Here is a 15,405-nt window from a genome sequence, read left to right as displayed (position 1 = left end):
AGAAAGTAAAAAGGTGAATATCAAAGAAGTAATAGCATCAGAGGTAAATGACTGGTGCTTTTTATTAATGCTCATGTGGAATAAAGAGGAAGAAAAGTCAGTGATACCTCTGTGTGATTAAGATAGACAGTGGTTTACTGTCTCAAAATAGTTAGATAAAGAGATGCAGGATAATAAATCTAATTATTGTTTACTGATGCAGGGATTGGTGGACCTGTTAACAGCAGCATCGGAAATGGACAAGTACATGGACAGGTGTCTTTTTCTTCAAAGCATGCTCTGAAAGAAAAGATTCATATATTTTATGTCAATTAAATTAAAATTATTATTATTATTTTAAGTATTTTTTCTGCCCCAATGCTTGATGGCCATGTAGCCACCACCGTGATATTTTTTAATAATTCCCCGTGACTGGGGAAAGAAATGGTTGTGGGGCAGCTATCATCTAAGCAGTCATGAGTGTGTTTTTCTCTTTTTGGCACTGACATCTCCCCACATGTCTGAGTGGACAAACATAAGGGCATGCTGTGCCATCCCCTGTAAATGTACAGATTCCCACACATGCCCCAAGAATACTAACATACAGACACAGCTTGGCAGAGCCAAGCACACATCTCTGGCCCATACACCTCTGTCCAGGCTCGACTGCCTCATTCCCCCTAAAATGAGTTAGTTAGCATTTGCCACTCACTTCCACCCTTTCTCACTGGCTTTTTCAGTGTCTCAGTCATTAGTTTTCCATGATCGTCTGTGTCACATGGAGGGTTTCATCCCTGCATGCAGAAGAGCTGACTATAAACAAAGTTATTTGGCATAGTACAGGCAAACTTGTTCAAGTTAACCCTGACCTGTTTCTGATGTAATACAGAGGGCTGGATATACTTCTACTTCATAAAGACTTGGCTATAAGATATGCTAAAAAAGAAAAGATACATTTTTTTCTCTATATTTAAAAGGGTAAAATATCTGAGGCATCACAAATATGTCAGAGGCATTGCTTCAGACAGTTTTTTCAGTCAGTTTGCTGGTCAGATGAATTGAATCAGCAAAACACAAAACCTAAACATGGGCTGTATATGGTCTACATATTGGTATAAAATATAACTTATTTTTATTCTGAGTAGGTGATAAGGAAAACTGTTTGCTTGGACTGATGGATTTCATCTACCTGGATGAAAATTAGGAGCTTAGAAGTGGATTATAAAAGTAATGAACTGGAACAGAAATTGGTTAAAAGATAGGCAGTGAGTTATGTCATATGGATTTCACTCTATGGGATGAGAAGTTTACCTAAGGGTGTTTTAGAACCAGTGTAGTCATTAATGGCTGAATAAGTGAAAGGACAGGTAATGGTGAACTACAAGACAGAGGCTACTTTTTCCTGCAGATGACATTTCCATTTTTTAGAAGTAATACAGTGAGTATGGGACCTAAAACGCATCCTGTTCAGAGGTGAATGTGACAATTCTTTGAATGGAATCCATTCAGGTACCAATACTGCACAATGATTGCACTGAGAATCTCTTTTGGTAAACTATCAATTTGCTCTTCTCTCTTCTCTTTTGCAACCATGGCATTAGTATATATAATTTAGGGGTATGGGGGTCCGGGAGACTTACTATTCCACAAATTAAAATTTGTTTTTGGTCTGCTGAATTGTTCTTCAGTGTAACCTCTTCAAATTATCAGCACTCAGAGAAACTTTATTCATTCAGTCATCATAAATCCACTCAGAGGCCTTCTAAATAAACTTCATTGTAACAGAACATGCAAAATCATGTATGTAAAGAACTGAATTCCAGATGTAGAACATTTTATTATCCAGGTGTTGCTCGTCCCTCTCTAGTATAGATGACGAACAGGCTGGATAGTTCATTTATATGCTTTATTACATAGAAATCCATCAAGCTGGGTAGCAGCATTACAAAATATAAACAAACTGATTGACAGACTACACAGACATACATGCTTACATCTCAACAGCTAACTACAAAATGGCAGTCAGGCTTGCACGTGCTCAGTATTTATACACTTGTGCAAGCCCCTAGAAAGCTTCTTAAAGGCATACATACATACTGATCTACATCCTCTCTCTTAAATAGATTGCCCTCAATGAAATGACATTAGAATAAGACATGCAATAATATAAACATCAGAAACAAATACAATGTTCGTGTCCAAGTTGCCGTGTATCTGTAACATGGTCTGGAAATGCGAGTTTAGCAGCAGGAACAGTCTTCAGTGAACAACTCACAGCAGGAACTTCAGGAGTCATCTCAGGAACAGGGATATCTGCTGGAACATCCTCTGGAACTGGAATGCTGGATAACTCACTCTGAGATAAAGAGTGTTTCTCACAGGCTAGGTGCTGTGGTACAGACTGGGACACTGGCATCAAATGTTTCTGATTCCACCTAAACTCTGCTCCTTGTGATTCCACAATGTATGATCTCGGCTCTGGGCAAATACCCTTCAGAACTCCAATCTGATCATAACCTTTGCACGTTTGCATTCTCACTGTCTCTTCTTCATGTAATGGATTCAGCGGTTTGCTGGATTTATCATAGTAAGACTTCTGGGCTAGCATTTCTTTAACAGATGTGCTTTCACTGATCTGTTATTCTTAGCACTTGGAACCAATAAACTACTGCTGACTGGTAATGTGGTTCTGATTTGTCTCGACAGAAGTCTCTGAGCAGGTGAACCTAGATGTTTATCACGAGGAATATTTCTAAGATTCAAGAGAGTCAGGAAGACATCACTATTGTCTCATTTTGACTACTGTTTCACACTATGAACTGCACGTTCTGCCAAACCATTTGACTGAGGGTACTCAAGCCTACTCGTGACATGGATAAATTCCCACTCTTCAGCGAATCTTTTGAATTGTTGGTGAGTAAACTGTGTGCCATTTTCAGAAAATACTTTGTGCAGACTACCATGGACTGCAAACTGATCCTTCATCTTAGTGATGACAGTACTGGATGCTAGGTTAGGAAGCAGGTCAATCTTGAACCAATTAGAATTAGAGTCTACTAACATCAAGTAATGTTGAACATTCCATTCGAAAAGCTCAGTGGCTACTGTCGACCAAGGTAGTTCAGGAATCTGATTTAGCTGAAGTGGTTCCTCCTGTCGATGTGGCTTTGTACTATTACATACAGAACAAGGTGAAAATACTATCTCAATGTTTTGTGACATAGAAGGCCAAAATACTAGTCCTCTCACCCTCCTTTTAGTAGAAGCAGTTCCTGTGTGGCCATGATGCAAGCTAGCAATAAACTCTTGTTGCAAGGACTTTGGAACAATCACTTCTGCATCTTTCGTGACAATACCATTGTCAGACAAAATCTCATCTCTGTAAGGAAAATAAGGTTGCACTTTTTGAGGTACACTAGATTTCTTTGATGGCCATCCTTGATTGATAAAGTGGTTGAGCGTCTGCAAAACTGGATCTGAGGCTGTGTGATTTCTAAGCTCTCCAAGATGTGTGGAAGAAAAATTTCTCACTTCCATGACTTCAAAATCAAGATTCTCATTCTCATGCTGTTCAGTGGTATTTCTGGGTGATCTGGATAATGTGTCAGCAAGGTAAAGAAGTTTGCCTTTTATGTAGACAAGATTGAAATTGTACTTCTGCAATTTCAACATTATATGTTGCAATCTGGTTGGAGCTGTATGCATAGGCTTTCTCAAAATAGTGACTAGATTTGGTGGCCTGTCTCAGTCTGGATAGGTCTACCATAAATATAATCATGGAACTTCGAACATGCAAACACAATTGCCCAAAGCTCTTTCTCTGTCTTAGCATACTGCATTTCAGTTTGGGTTAGAGATCTGGATGCATAGTCAACAGGTTGCCCCTCTCGAAGAATAACTGCACCAAGACAAAATTTCGAAGCATTGCAGGAAAGAGTAACTGGTTTGTGAACATTATAGTTGCCATAGACTGGCAATCCTCTGTTTCAGGATATTAAATGTTCTCTGGTGCTGTTCCAACTATGACCAGAATGGATCTTTACGTGTCAGCTCCGTAAGTGGTGCTGCTAGTTGACTTAAGTCTGGAATGAACTTGCCTGGATAGTTAACCATGCCAAGAAAATGTTGAAGTGCTTGAACATTGTCTGGAGCTGGCAACCCGAGAATGGTTGTTTGCTTGGAAGGGTCTTGTAGTAAACCTGAACTGGTAAACAAATGGCCAACATAAGTAACTTCTTGTAACCTGAACTTGCACTTCTGAGGATTTAGCTTAAGATTCACTTGACATGCTCTTTCCAGAACTTTCTTCAGGTTTCTGTCATGCTCAGCTTCACCATTACCTCCTACTAAAATATCATCTACTATAATAGCACAGGGGTACCCAGAAAATGTTTTCTCCATTGCACGCTGAAAGACTTCACTAGCAGAATTTATCCCAAACGGCATTCTCAAAAATCTGTACTTGCCAAAAGGAGTACTGAACATAGTAAGCAACGAGGATTTCTTGTCAAGCAAAATTTGTCAAAATGAACTCTTTGCATCTAAGACAGAAAAAACAGGGGCATTTGGCATCAGCGCTGCAACTTATTCAACTGTAAGCATTGGATGATGAGGTCTTTTCAGTGCTTTGTTCAAATCTCGTGGATTAATACATACTCTGATTTCATCTCAGCTTTTCTTATGAGCAACCACCATGGAGGATACCCATTCAGTAGGTTCTTCAACTGGACAAATTGCACCTTGCTGTACCATTTTATACAGCTCAGCTTTAACTCTGTTCTGCATAGCTACTGGAACCTTCCAGGCTGGTCTGACAACTGGGCTGACATCTAGGTCTAACCTCATGGAGTACACAACTGGAAGCTTGCCTAGTTTGTCTTCAAAATAGGTAGAGAAAATATAATGGGCAAAATTAGAACAGTGATCTTTTAAGCTAACATGATGGACTTCCTTATTAAATGAAAGCAATCCCGTTTTCAAACTGTCTCTGAGCCCTAATAATGACTGTACATCCCTTTTGACTACATAAAAAAGTCATAGTTTCTCCCAGCAGAGTAACGTGAACGTACTACTGAGCCTTCAGTTTGAATCTCTTCACCACCATAAGCAACAAGCTTCGCACACTGTCAAATCAAGCTTTTCACCAGCACATACTCTAGCAAATGTTTCTACAGACATAACATTACACTTTGAACCTATGTCACCTTTGAGCTCTATGGGTTTTCTTTTTTCCCAACAGTACAAAGTACTTCATTCTTTGCCCATAAATCTACTGCATTGACTGTTTCATGAAGCACTGACACACTATCAACATAAAAAGTAGGGCCATGGCTTTCTAATTTAGCAATTTGTTTCTTTGAATGTTCCCTTTTAATAAAATAATGTGTTCCTTTTGATTTACAAAACCTTTTAAAAGGATTCCACTTTTTACATTTGTGGCACTGCTGACTAAATGCTAAACAACTTTCCCTTTTAGGCTCATGTCTTCCTCCACAGTTATGACAATTGGCAATGAAACTGGGTGGCATGAAATATTGAATGGTATGGAGAAAAAATGGATTGTCAAATTAGGAGGTCTCCTTAAACCAGGGCTTAATGAGCATCTTTAATTGGTCACGTCCTTTAAACTATGTATTTAAAGAATGATTAAGTAACTATGCACTAACACTATGAAAATGTAAAGCCGAAACCGGTCTGTTCTTGTTCTATTTGTATAGTGCGGATGCACTTTAACAATAAAGGATAATTTTGCCACTGTATGCTGGTCTCTTACTTTTTTTGGATAGCTTAGATTTCGATTGAGACCGTGCAGCTGCCGTACTCGCAATGTTTTTTTCAGTTTTTTCCTCCACCAATTGGCAATGAAACTGGGTGGGGGCCCATTCTTTGAGTTTGCTGACTCACTCTTATGCTTTACTGAGACTGTGCTTACTCTGGAATTTGCTAGAAAGCTATGGGGTTTCCCAGTGAGTGTTACAGGCTTTACAGTTGCTTCTATGTGCTTGGGCCTGTTTCTTTTAACCACGTGCTGCATACAATCAACATTGGCTTTAGAAGTTACTGGAAGCATGCATCTCTCATTTGTAAGCATATTTGTGTGCTTTTTGTGAGCTCATATATCTAACAAATCTCAGTGGCCTTATTCAAAGCTACATCACTGTCACAAAGCAAAATATTTCTCACAGCATCATCCTTAATGCCGCACACAAGTCTGTCTTTTTTCAACTCATCCCTTAAGTCACCAGATCTGCACGTTTTAGCTTTGTTTCTCAAATCAGTTATATATGCTACAACCAACAAACAGACTCAATAAGAAAACACCACAAAGTAAGCCAAAAAAATGGAAAAACACCACACTGGAGGCAAAAATAATGTTATAAGCGCTTTCGTTTACTAGAATAAGTAAACTTCTTCAGACATTTTTAAACAAAAACCATGTTCTTAAATACAAAAAGAATAATGAGATCATTTCCTAAAAAAAACACCCCACCTCAATTTAAAGCACTAAAACATTCCTCTTAAAAAATCCTTGTATCTTAAAATGTTAATAAACTTAACCCTAAATGTAAACAAAACATTAAGGTAAACTTTTCAGTAAAACAGTGTATATATGTATAAATATTTACCTATTCTACCTAAGTAAAGCTTTTAATTTTAAAACACTCTTAATAGAAATAACATCATTTAAACCTGGCGGAACCAGGGCATTTAATTTCAACTGCCATAAAACTTCTTTCTCTTCAAGTTTCAGACTACTTGGGCCACCTCTTCTATTTTCAGATATTTTTTCAATGACCAAAAATGAAAATTCATGTTCAGGAAACAGTAAAATATGCCTGGCCAAAGCATTGTTAATATGTTATGTTTTATGGCAGTTGAAATTAAATGCCCTGGTTCCGCCAGGTTTAAATGATGTTATTTCTATTAAGAGTGTTTTAAAATTAAAAGCTTTACTTGATAGGTAAATATTTATACATATATACACTGTTTTACTGAAAAGTCTACCCTAATGTTTTGTTTACATTTAGGGTAAAGGTTATTAACATTTTAAGATACAAGGATTTTTTAAGAGGAATGTTTTGGTGCTTTAAATTGAGGTGGGGCGTTTTTTTTTAGGAAATGATGTCATTATTCTTTTTGTATTTAAGAACATGGTTTTTGTTTAAAAATGTCTGAAGAAGTTTACTTATTCTAGTAAACGAAAGTGCTTACAACATTATTTTTGCCTCCAGTGTGGTGTTTTTCCATTTTTTGCCTTACTTTGTGCAGTTATATATGCTGCAAAAGTTTCACCAGGCTTTTGATCCCTTGTGTAAAATGAGTGCCTTTCCATTGTAACATTCATTTGAGGGTTGCACATTTCTCTAAATTTACATTTTAAGCACTCGTGGTCCTCCCTTGACCCAGCCGGTACAACTGTATGATGTTTTTCCCCCTCTCCTGCAAAGACAGCAGGTGCATACACAAATGAACGCTGCCTTTCTATGGCTTCTGAACCAGTAAATTAAGCAGAATAAATGCCTTTGTATGGTCATCTTTATCAGAAAATGTAGCCTGTATAAAAATATCATACTCTTGCTCAAACACTCTCCAGTTTTCTGCAATATTATTGTCAAACACAAGTGGACCTGGTCTACAAAATCCTTCAAATTATGCCCAAGCACACTGTAAAATATGGCCCTTGTGATTTTGTACGAACAAGCTGCTGTATGTGCCTGTAATAACATTCAAATGCAAAATAAACTCTTTGAAATATTATACTTTACGAAATATGCTTTGAAATGGCTGTAGTTTATGAACTAACAGTACTGTAATACTGCACAAACATGCGAACACTTCATATACTTCAGACAACTTGAATGGCTTTGATTAATGTGAAAAGTAGTGCTCAATGAAAAAATGCAGTCGTTTCCCTTATTTTATTAATTTTGTGCAATTTGGACTTTATTTCAAACATTTTCCATAGTTATTTTGAATATTTCTGTTAATATATGTTAATTTTGAATATTTATGTTAGAAATTTGTTTAGAGTTCTGAATGTCTCATTTCATATTTTGCAAATAAGAAATAGTTTGAGCAAGTTTTAATACCTGAAATTTGTTTCTGACCTGTTTTGTGAGTTATACGTGCACTAGGGATGATTCACTCCTGTATATTCCTCCAATCTTAACTGAGTGGCTCTCAGTCTCGAAGCTGAGGAATCCCATTCTGGCACCATGTCCTTTTAGACATGCCACTTCTGACACTGTCGCTCATCCCTTTCTAGTATAGATGACAAACAGGTTGGGCAGTTCGTTTATATGCTTTATTACATAGAAACACATCAGGATGATAGCAGCATCACAAAATATAAACAAACTGATTAACAGACAGACTACACAGGCATACATGCTTACATCTCAACAGCAACTATAAAATGGCAGTCAGTCTCGCATGTACTCAGTATTTATACACATGTGGAAGCCCCTAGAAAGCTTCTTAAAGGCACACATACATATTGATCTACACCAGGTAAGTAGACTGGTCTGAAAATGGGCACATGGCAAAGACTGTACTTATAGATCAAGATAGAAGGTATGAGTCAAAAGCCAAAGTGCTATATAAGCAACAATATAGAGTCAAGTAACGGTGAATATATTTGCAGTCAAATTATTGTATAACAGAAGTAATTAACATACAGTTAGATCTGTTTAGACCATTTAGTAAGTTATATTAAAAAGAGGGAAAAAAGGAGAAAAAAATTACACTTTCTCATAGGATGCAAATCATACATATCTGCAAAGTCCTGAAAGTGCACACCCAGGGTATGCAAATGTAATGTTGAAATTCCTGGAACGTGAGTGCATTCTGATTATGATATGAGTGTGACTGATAAGGATGGCAGAAAAACAGAAGGTAGTAGTTAGCATACTCTGCAGAGGCAATGTGTGTGTGTGTGTGTGTGTGTGTGTGTGTGTGTGTGTGTGTGTGTGTGTGTGTGTGTGTGTGTGTGTGTGCGTGTGTGTGTGTGCGCGTGTGTGTGTGCGCGTGTGTGTGTGCGCGCGTGTGTGTGTGTGCGTGTGTGCACGCGTGTGTGTATGTGTGTGTGTGTGTGTGTGTGTGTGTGTGTGTGTGTGTGTGTGTGTGTGTAAGAGCAATTTGAAGCTATGACTTTGCTCAGAATTTTGCCGATTCTAGCAGGAAAGCCTGAATCCTTTGTTAGCGGAGAAAGCTTAGTGGAATTAAAAAGAAAGGAAAAATAGATCAAGTGCAAGTTGCCAGGACAAGAGACTAAACAAGGATCCCTGCAGCTGTTGCACTTAGGAGAGAGTTTTGGTACCTCCAAAGCAGTATCTTGAAGGCTACAAGCCTCATGGCGCTATTTAAATCACAGGGTAGTAAGTTCCAGACATCAGTTACAGTTTTAGTTAAAAAAGGCATATTCCCCTTATATTAAGGCCAAAAGCTGAGTACTTGACAGGTAGAATAAAACTTGTAAAAAGAGTACTGCTTGTAATCCATTATTTAGGGTTGGTGGGATAGAATGCTACATGAGGAGGGGCATCAACAGTGCAAAAAAAAAAAAGGCAGATTTAATTAAACGCATCTTTTTCACTTTTTCCTGGAAGAAATAATGTGAAGTTCTATAATTTAGACTGTTCAAAAAATATAAAAATATGAAATCTCATGGAAGTAGGCATTTTATATCAGAACACTTTTGCCATAACTTCTGTTTCTTCTTACATTTCTGCTTTGCAAATAAGTCACTATATTGCTTTATTGAGTGTTACATACTATACATGTGTATACACAATATATATGTGTGTGTGTGTGTGTGTGTATGTATATATATATATATATATATATATATATATATATATATATATATATACATATATATATATATATATATATATCTTCTTCTTCTTTTGGCTGCTCCCATTAGGGGTCGCCACAGTGGATCATCTGTTTCCATTTCTTCCTGTCCTCTGCATCTTGCTCTGTCACACCAACCACCTGCATGTCCTCTCTCACCACATCCATGAACCTTATCTTAGGCCTTCCTCTTTTCCTCTTACCTGGCAGCTTCATCCTTAGCATCTTTTTCCCAATATACTCTGCATCCCTCCTCAGCACATGTCCAAATCAATGTAATCTTGCCTCTCTGGCTTTGTCTCCAAACCTTCCAACCTGGTGTGACCCTCTAATATACTTATTCCTAATCCTGTCCACCCTTGTCACACCCAGTGCAAATCTTAACATCTTTAACTCTGCCACGTCCAGCTCTGACTCCTGCCTTTTTGTCAATGCCACTGTCTCCAACCCATGTAACATAGCTGGTCTCACTACCCTCTTGTAGACCTTCCCTTTCACTCTTACTGGTACTCGTCTGTCACAAATCATTCCTAACACTCTTCTCCACCCACTCCATCCTGCCTGTACTCTCTTCTTCACCTCTCTTCCGCACTCACCATTACTCTGAACTGTTGATCCCAAGTATTTAAATGCATCCAGCTTCGCCACCTCTACTCCCTGCATCCTCACCATTCCTCTGTCCTCCCTCTCATTCACACACATATATTCTGTCTTAGTCCTGCTGACTTTCATTCATCTTCTCTCTAGAGCATATCTCCACCTCTCCAGGGTATATATATATATATATATATATGGGTCTACGACAGTGAAATCACCGACACTAAGCGACCGACAAACGAGTTGACACCGACAGCCTTCGAACGACGGAGGGAGAAGACCAAGGGGGATGTGTGTACCTGGTAAGTATGTGATGGTGAGGATGTAGGGTTAGGGTGTGTGATAGGTGAGTGTGTGTGTGTGTCGTAGGGGGGGGTTGGGGTGGTGTGGGGTTAGGGGGTAGGTTGGGGGTGCAGGGTGGGAGTAGTGAGGTGTTGGTGTGTTGTGGGAGGAGGAGTAGGTAGTGTGTAAGTGGTGAGAGGTTGGAGTGTGGGTGAGCTTGGGGGTCTGGGTGTGTAAGTGAGTTAGGTTAGGGTGCAGGTAGGGAGTGGTGTTCGGGTGTGTTTCGGGTTTTTGTGTGTGTGTCGGTTTTCTTTTCTGTGATTTCACTATATATATATATATATATTACATACTATGCATGTGTATACACTATATTACAAACTATGCATGTGTATACCCAATATATATATATATATATATATATATATATATATATATATATATACATATATATATATATATAAAGCTGAAATTGTTGTAATTATATGGGCAATTAAGTGACAGAAGAGAGGAATAAATTTGCATAAGGATGTGTTCTGGCTCAGTCATGTAGTAAAATTGGAAAATTTGCTACAAAGAACATCCAAGAGAATCTGACATCTGTAATAGTCTTTGTATAGGAGTGACAATTGAAAAAACATATTTTATAGGCATGGGAAAGTTGTTGGGGATGGTGATGCTAAAGGCCAGGTGATACGTGCAGTGAGTATATAAGGAAAAACAGTGCACTAATGGGTAGATCATGTATCCCTCTGCCAATGTGTCAGTTGTATAGGGTGAGTCCAGCATCTTCTCTGTCCCATACAATTCACCAGTGACTCTTTCCTCTAGAATCTATAGAAATAGACATTAAGAGAGGTTATCCCAAAGATCTTGTAATGAAGTGGCAAGGTGAGCTTAGGTCCATAGATTGTAAGGTAAGTATGCAGAGAATGGGAAGCTAAATGAGATAGGAATAGCTCTGTTGTATTTCTAAGAAATACGATACCTTACAAAAAACTGAAACACTAGCCACTTAGGCTTGTGCCCTTGGCACATAACTGTTTGGGTTTAGCACTCCATTTCGAGATTTGAAGCTGCTGAAGGCATTTGATGTGTAAGGGAACATTGACAGTTTACTTACATATTCAGTTCATGTTTTATTTATGTCTCTGTACTTTAGACCCCTGCCTTTTGCCATTAGATGAAGGATCATGCTCCAAATACACACTGCAATGGTATTATAACCAGAGAGTAAAGGATTGCCGACCATTTATTTATAGTGGCTGTGACGGAAACTCAAATCGCTTTGCCACTAAAGAGGACTGTGAGTTCCAGTGTAAAGCCCAAAGAAGAAATGGTATGTATGACAGAGCCGTTTTGTGATTTCCTTGAATACTGTTTGATTATCTGATGTAATATTAATGTCTGCAGTAAACAGGAGAAGCAGAAGTAGCAGTGTGCTGATTATGAGCAGAGTCATGATGATGTCCCTTGTAAGTAAACATCTGACACACTGGGGTTTGTATCCAGCGATGCAGCTTCAACTCCCACTGCTGTAACCACAACAGCATGAACTGCACATGTTCCCTAGTGCTGTCATCTACAGCATGAGCGATCTGAATTATTTAGTTTTTTTAATTTAACTCTGATTATAAGAACATGTCTTACCATCTGTAGAAAAACCTATCTGAAAGCTTGTCAGCCTATTCATAAATGATCTAATGAAGCTCCTCCATTTTAGCTGGATCCTGTTTTTCCCATTTTTTTTTTTTTTTTTTTTTTTTTTTTTTTTGGTATTGCTTCCCACATAATTCTGTCTTACCTCAAGCATCAGCCAGTCCTTACACTACAAAGACCCCAACAGAAAAAAGGACTGGACCCCCCCCCCCCCACTTACCTTGTCTGGCCACAGCTTGTCAAACAGTGCATCTACTTTAGAAAGGCTAACCTGCAGGTGCCCACTGTCTTAAAACTGTGCCAGCCAGCCACTGCACCACTTGACAACACCTCCAGTAGAGACTTGATGACTCAGAAGATATAAAACTGATGAACACATTGTTAGTGGAACATCTATAAAGACAGGGTTTTATCAACAACCTTAGGGAGGCCATGATCAAAAGTCTAAACTCCAGAGTGAGTGAACCCCCCCCAAGATTTTTATTTAGTTTGCTAATCATGCAGGTGGTCTGGTATAATAGGTTTGATTTAAGACTTCACAAATCCAGTTAAAGTTGTCAAAATCTAGTACAGAGACAATACAAAGGTCAAGATTAGTGGTTAACAAAATTAAAGTAAAATAGTCTTAAATTATTGTACAAATAACAGGTATTGTTGGGTTTAAGTATACATAGACTATAAACAGATTCAGTTGTATAGAGACATCTTGTATGAATGCAGGTCATAAGCAGGCACGTTAATACTTTGACTCACAGCTTTTTAGATTACACCAAGAAAGTTTGTAAGTCAAGGTTCCAGTTTAAAAAGTGAAGCTACCAATGTCTGTCTTACTGTGAAATTTCATTTTGTAGTTTAAATATTCATGTTCTGTACAACACATACAAACAGGCAGTACATGTTCAAGGAAATGAATAATAAAAGACATATGAGATTACATATACATATTCAGACATATATGGGAGTCCCGGCATAAATGCTAGAGACAACTAACTATATTCAAACTGTTATTACATATTTACAAAAGTTAGAAGGTTATTCCCATACTTTCAAATTCAGCTTGTTAGATGTTACGCAATCAAATTAATTTGATTTATTGTGGCTGGACTGACATTCTGCCATTATGAATGGAGTTACATTTAAAACAAAAAATCTCCATTGTTTATTTAGTGCTTTCATCCACACTGATTAAAGGACTTCTTTAGAACAAATGCAGTGTGCAATATGTTTGAACATTTGAACTGGTTGGGCATTTTTATGTAGTTATAAATACTGAGGGGAGGGAAGTAGTAATCCTTGAAACAGTGCGTCTTTTTTTGTTTGTTTGTTTCTTGTTTTTATCCTAAGAGTTTGTATTCTGTAACCTTTCTGAGGTCTGCAGGGATATTTCTTCAATTAATTGGGGCAATTTTGAGAAGCTTTTCTCACATTCACAAGGATAATTGTGGACATCTGAGATGCTGCTGTATTGCCATTCCATGATCTTAACAGAAAAGAGGATATTTTGTTTCATGTTTGTTCTTGAGCATTGGGCAGTAGTTGCTCTGCATAGGTTTAAATGTTAGGGGAGAAAATAAGTGAGTGGGTCAGGCAGTGATAGGCAGCCATTTGGCTTTTTTACTGGACTGCGTTGATGTTATAGTTTCAGTGTGAAGTGGTTTAAAACTACTTATATTGTTTACTATGGTTTGAATGTTGTCTATTTTATTTATTTATTTATTTATTTGGTCCCCTTCTGTCATTCTTGTCAGCCATCATACTGCCCCTCATCCTATACTAATTCTATTGGCACGACAATCTTAGCCCTGGTCAATGCCAAATTATCAACAGGGCCAGCATGGAACTTTAGGACATCAAGGAAGGGGGTGTCATGCTATCTGTATCTTCAGTCCATGAGTTTTTCTTATGACCTACCTATGATCCTGCTTCCCTTGGTGAAATTATGGTGGTACATCCCTAGACAACATTCATGCAATGGTGGATGTCATGGTGTATTACCTGCCTCCACAGCAGCACAACCAATCCTTCCAGCCACCATCAGAACAATTTCTCCAGGAAGTCTCCAGTCTCCACCAGGGATTGTCATGACAGACTTCCATGTCACCACCCACAGACCTGGGATGGTAATTCCAATCCAATGTCAAATACATTGCTTATGTTTTGAAAAGGTTTAAGCTATGAAACAATGTAAGCTGTCATTGAGACAACTGCATAGTTTGGTAAAGCCTACTTACAATGCAACATATTATCAGCTTGTAAAGTGAGGTTGTTTGGGGAAAGGTAGTGGATATGTCACTGATAAAGACAGAAAATAGAATATGACCTAATACAGATCCTTGTGGTACCCAAGAAGTGAACAAATGGATACTTGTGAAGAGATGTCTTCTTTAATTGTGAAAGTCCTGTTGTCAAGGTTATTTTGTAATTACAAAATAGTGTTTTAGCAAAATATAAATGGCTTGATTGTTTAAAAAAAGTGGTTGTTGCTTTCAAAGGTCTTTGTTATAGCACATTATTTTCCATAGATGAATTTATCTCTAAATGAGTATATTGCAGTTAAGTTATTGTGTCCATTCCAGAAGCCATATCATGCTTTGAGTCTATAAGCAGTCCATACATTTTTAGTTTTTCTTGTAGTCGTACTAAATGTAAGTTTTTTGATGAATTTCTTTGTGGGTTACCCTACTAAAATGGGTCTGAAGTCTTGCAGAACTATGGAGGAGGATATTTTGAGGGCTGAAATTATTAATGAGTGCTTTAACTGTGTGAGAATGAGAGATGTGATAGATGAAAAGTTAAATATGTGAGTAAGTGCTTAGCAAAGGGAGTAGTACCCATTCTCAGAAAGTAAAGATGAAGGCTGTGGGAATTAGGATTGGGTTTTTCAAGCAACTGTCTACCTGACTTCAGGAATTTTTCCCTAAAGTAGAAAGAGGGGGCAAATGGGTGGGGTTGAGAAGTTGTGGCATCTAAGTCAAGGTTTGAGAAGACGCAGTTAATATGACCAGGTGGTGAGTTTATATTTATAGGTTTAGC

The 15,405-nt window shown here is 38.0% G+C and overlaps 1 protein-coding gene across 3 annotated transcripts in view; it reads left to right on the top strand.

Moving 5' to 3' along the window:
• The window catches only part of LOC122807296 (collagen alpha-1(VII) chain-like), a gene marked incomplete at its 5' end in the record, with an annotated part of 1,562,855 nt that overhangs the window by 1,487,871 nt on the left and 59,579 nt on the right, over positions 1-15,405 (top strand). For all 3 annotated transcript variants that reach the window (XM_044078425.1, XM_044078422.1, XM_044078423.1), the window contains 1 exon segment: positions 11,876-12,052. In XM_044078425.1, coding sequence (XP_043934360.1) covers positions 11,876-12,052 — 177 coding nt within the window.

The sequence above is a fragment of the Protopterus annectens genome, chromosome 7.part0, assembly GCF_019279795.1.
Source record: "Protopterus annectens isolate FY-2018-M chromosome 7.part0, PAN1.0, whole genome shotgun sequence".
Taxonomy (NCBI): domain Eukaryota; kingdom Metazoa; phylum Chordata; order Ceratodontiformes; family Protopteridae; genus Protopterus; species Protopterus annectens.
Note: the sequence above shows the minus strand (reverse complement) of the source record. Positions and strands in the feature narration are given on the sequence as shown.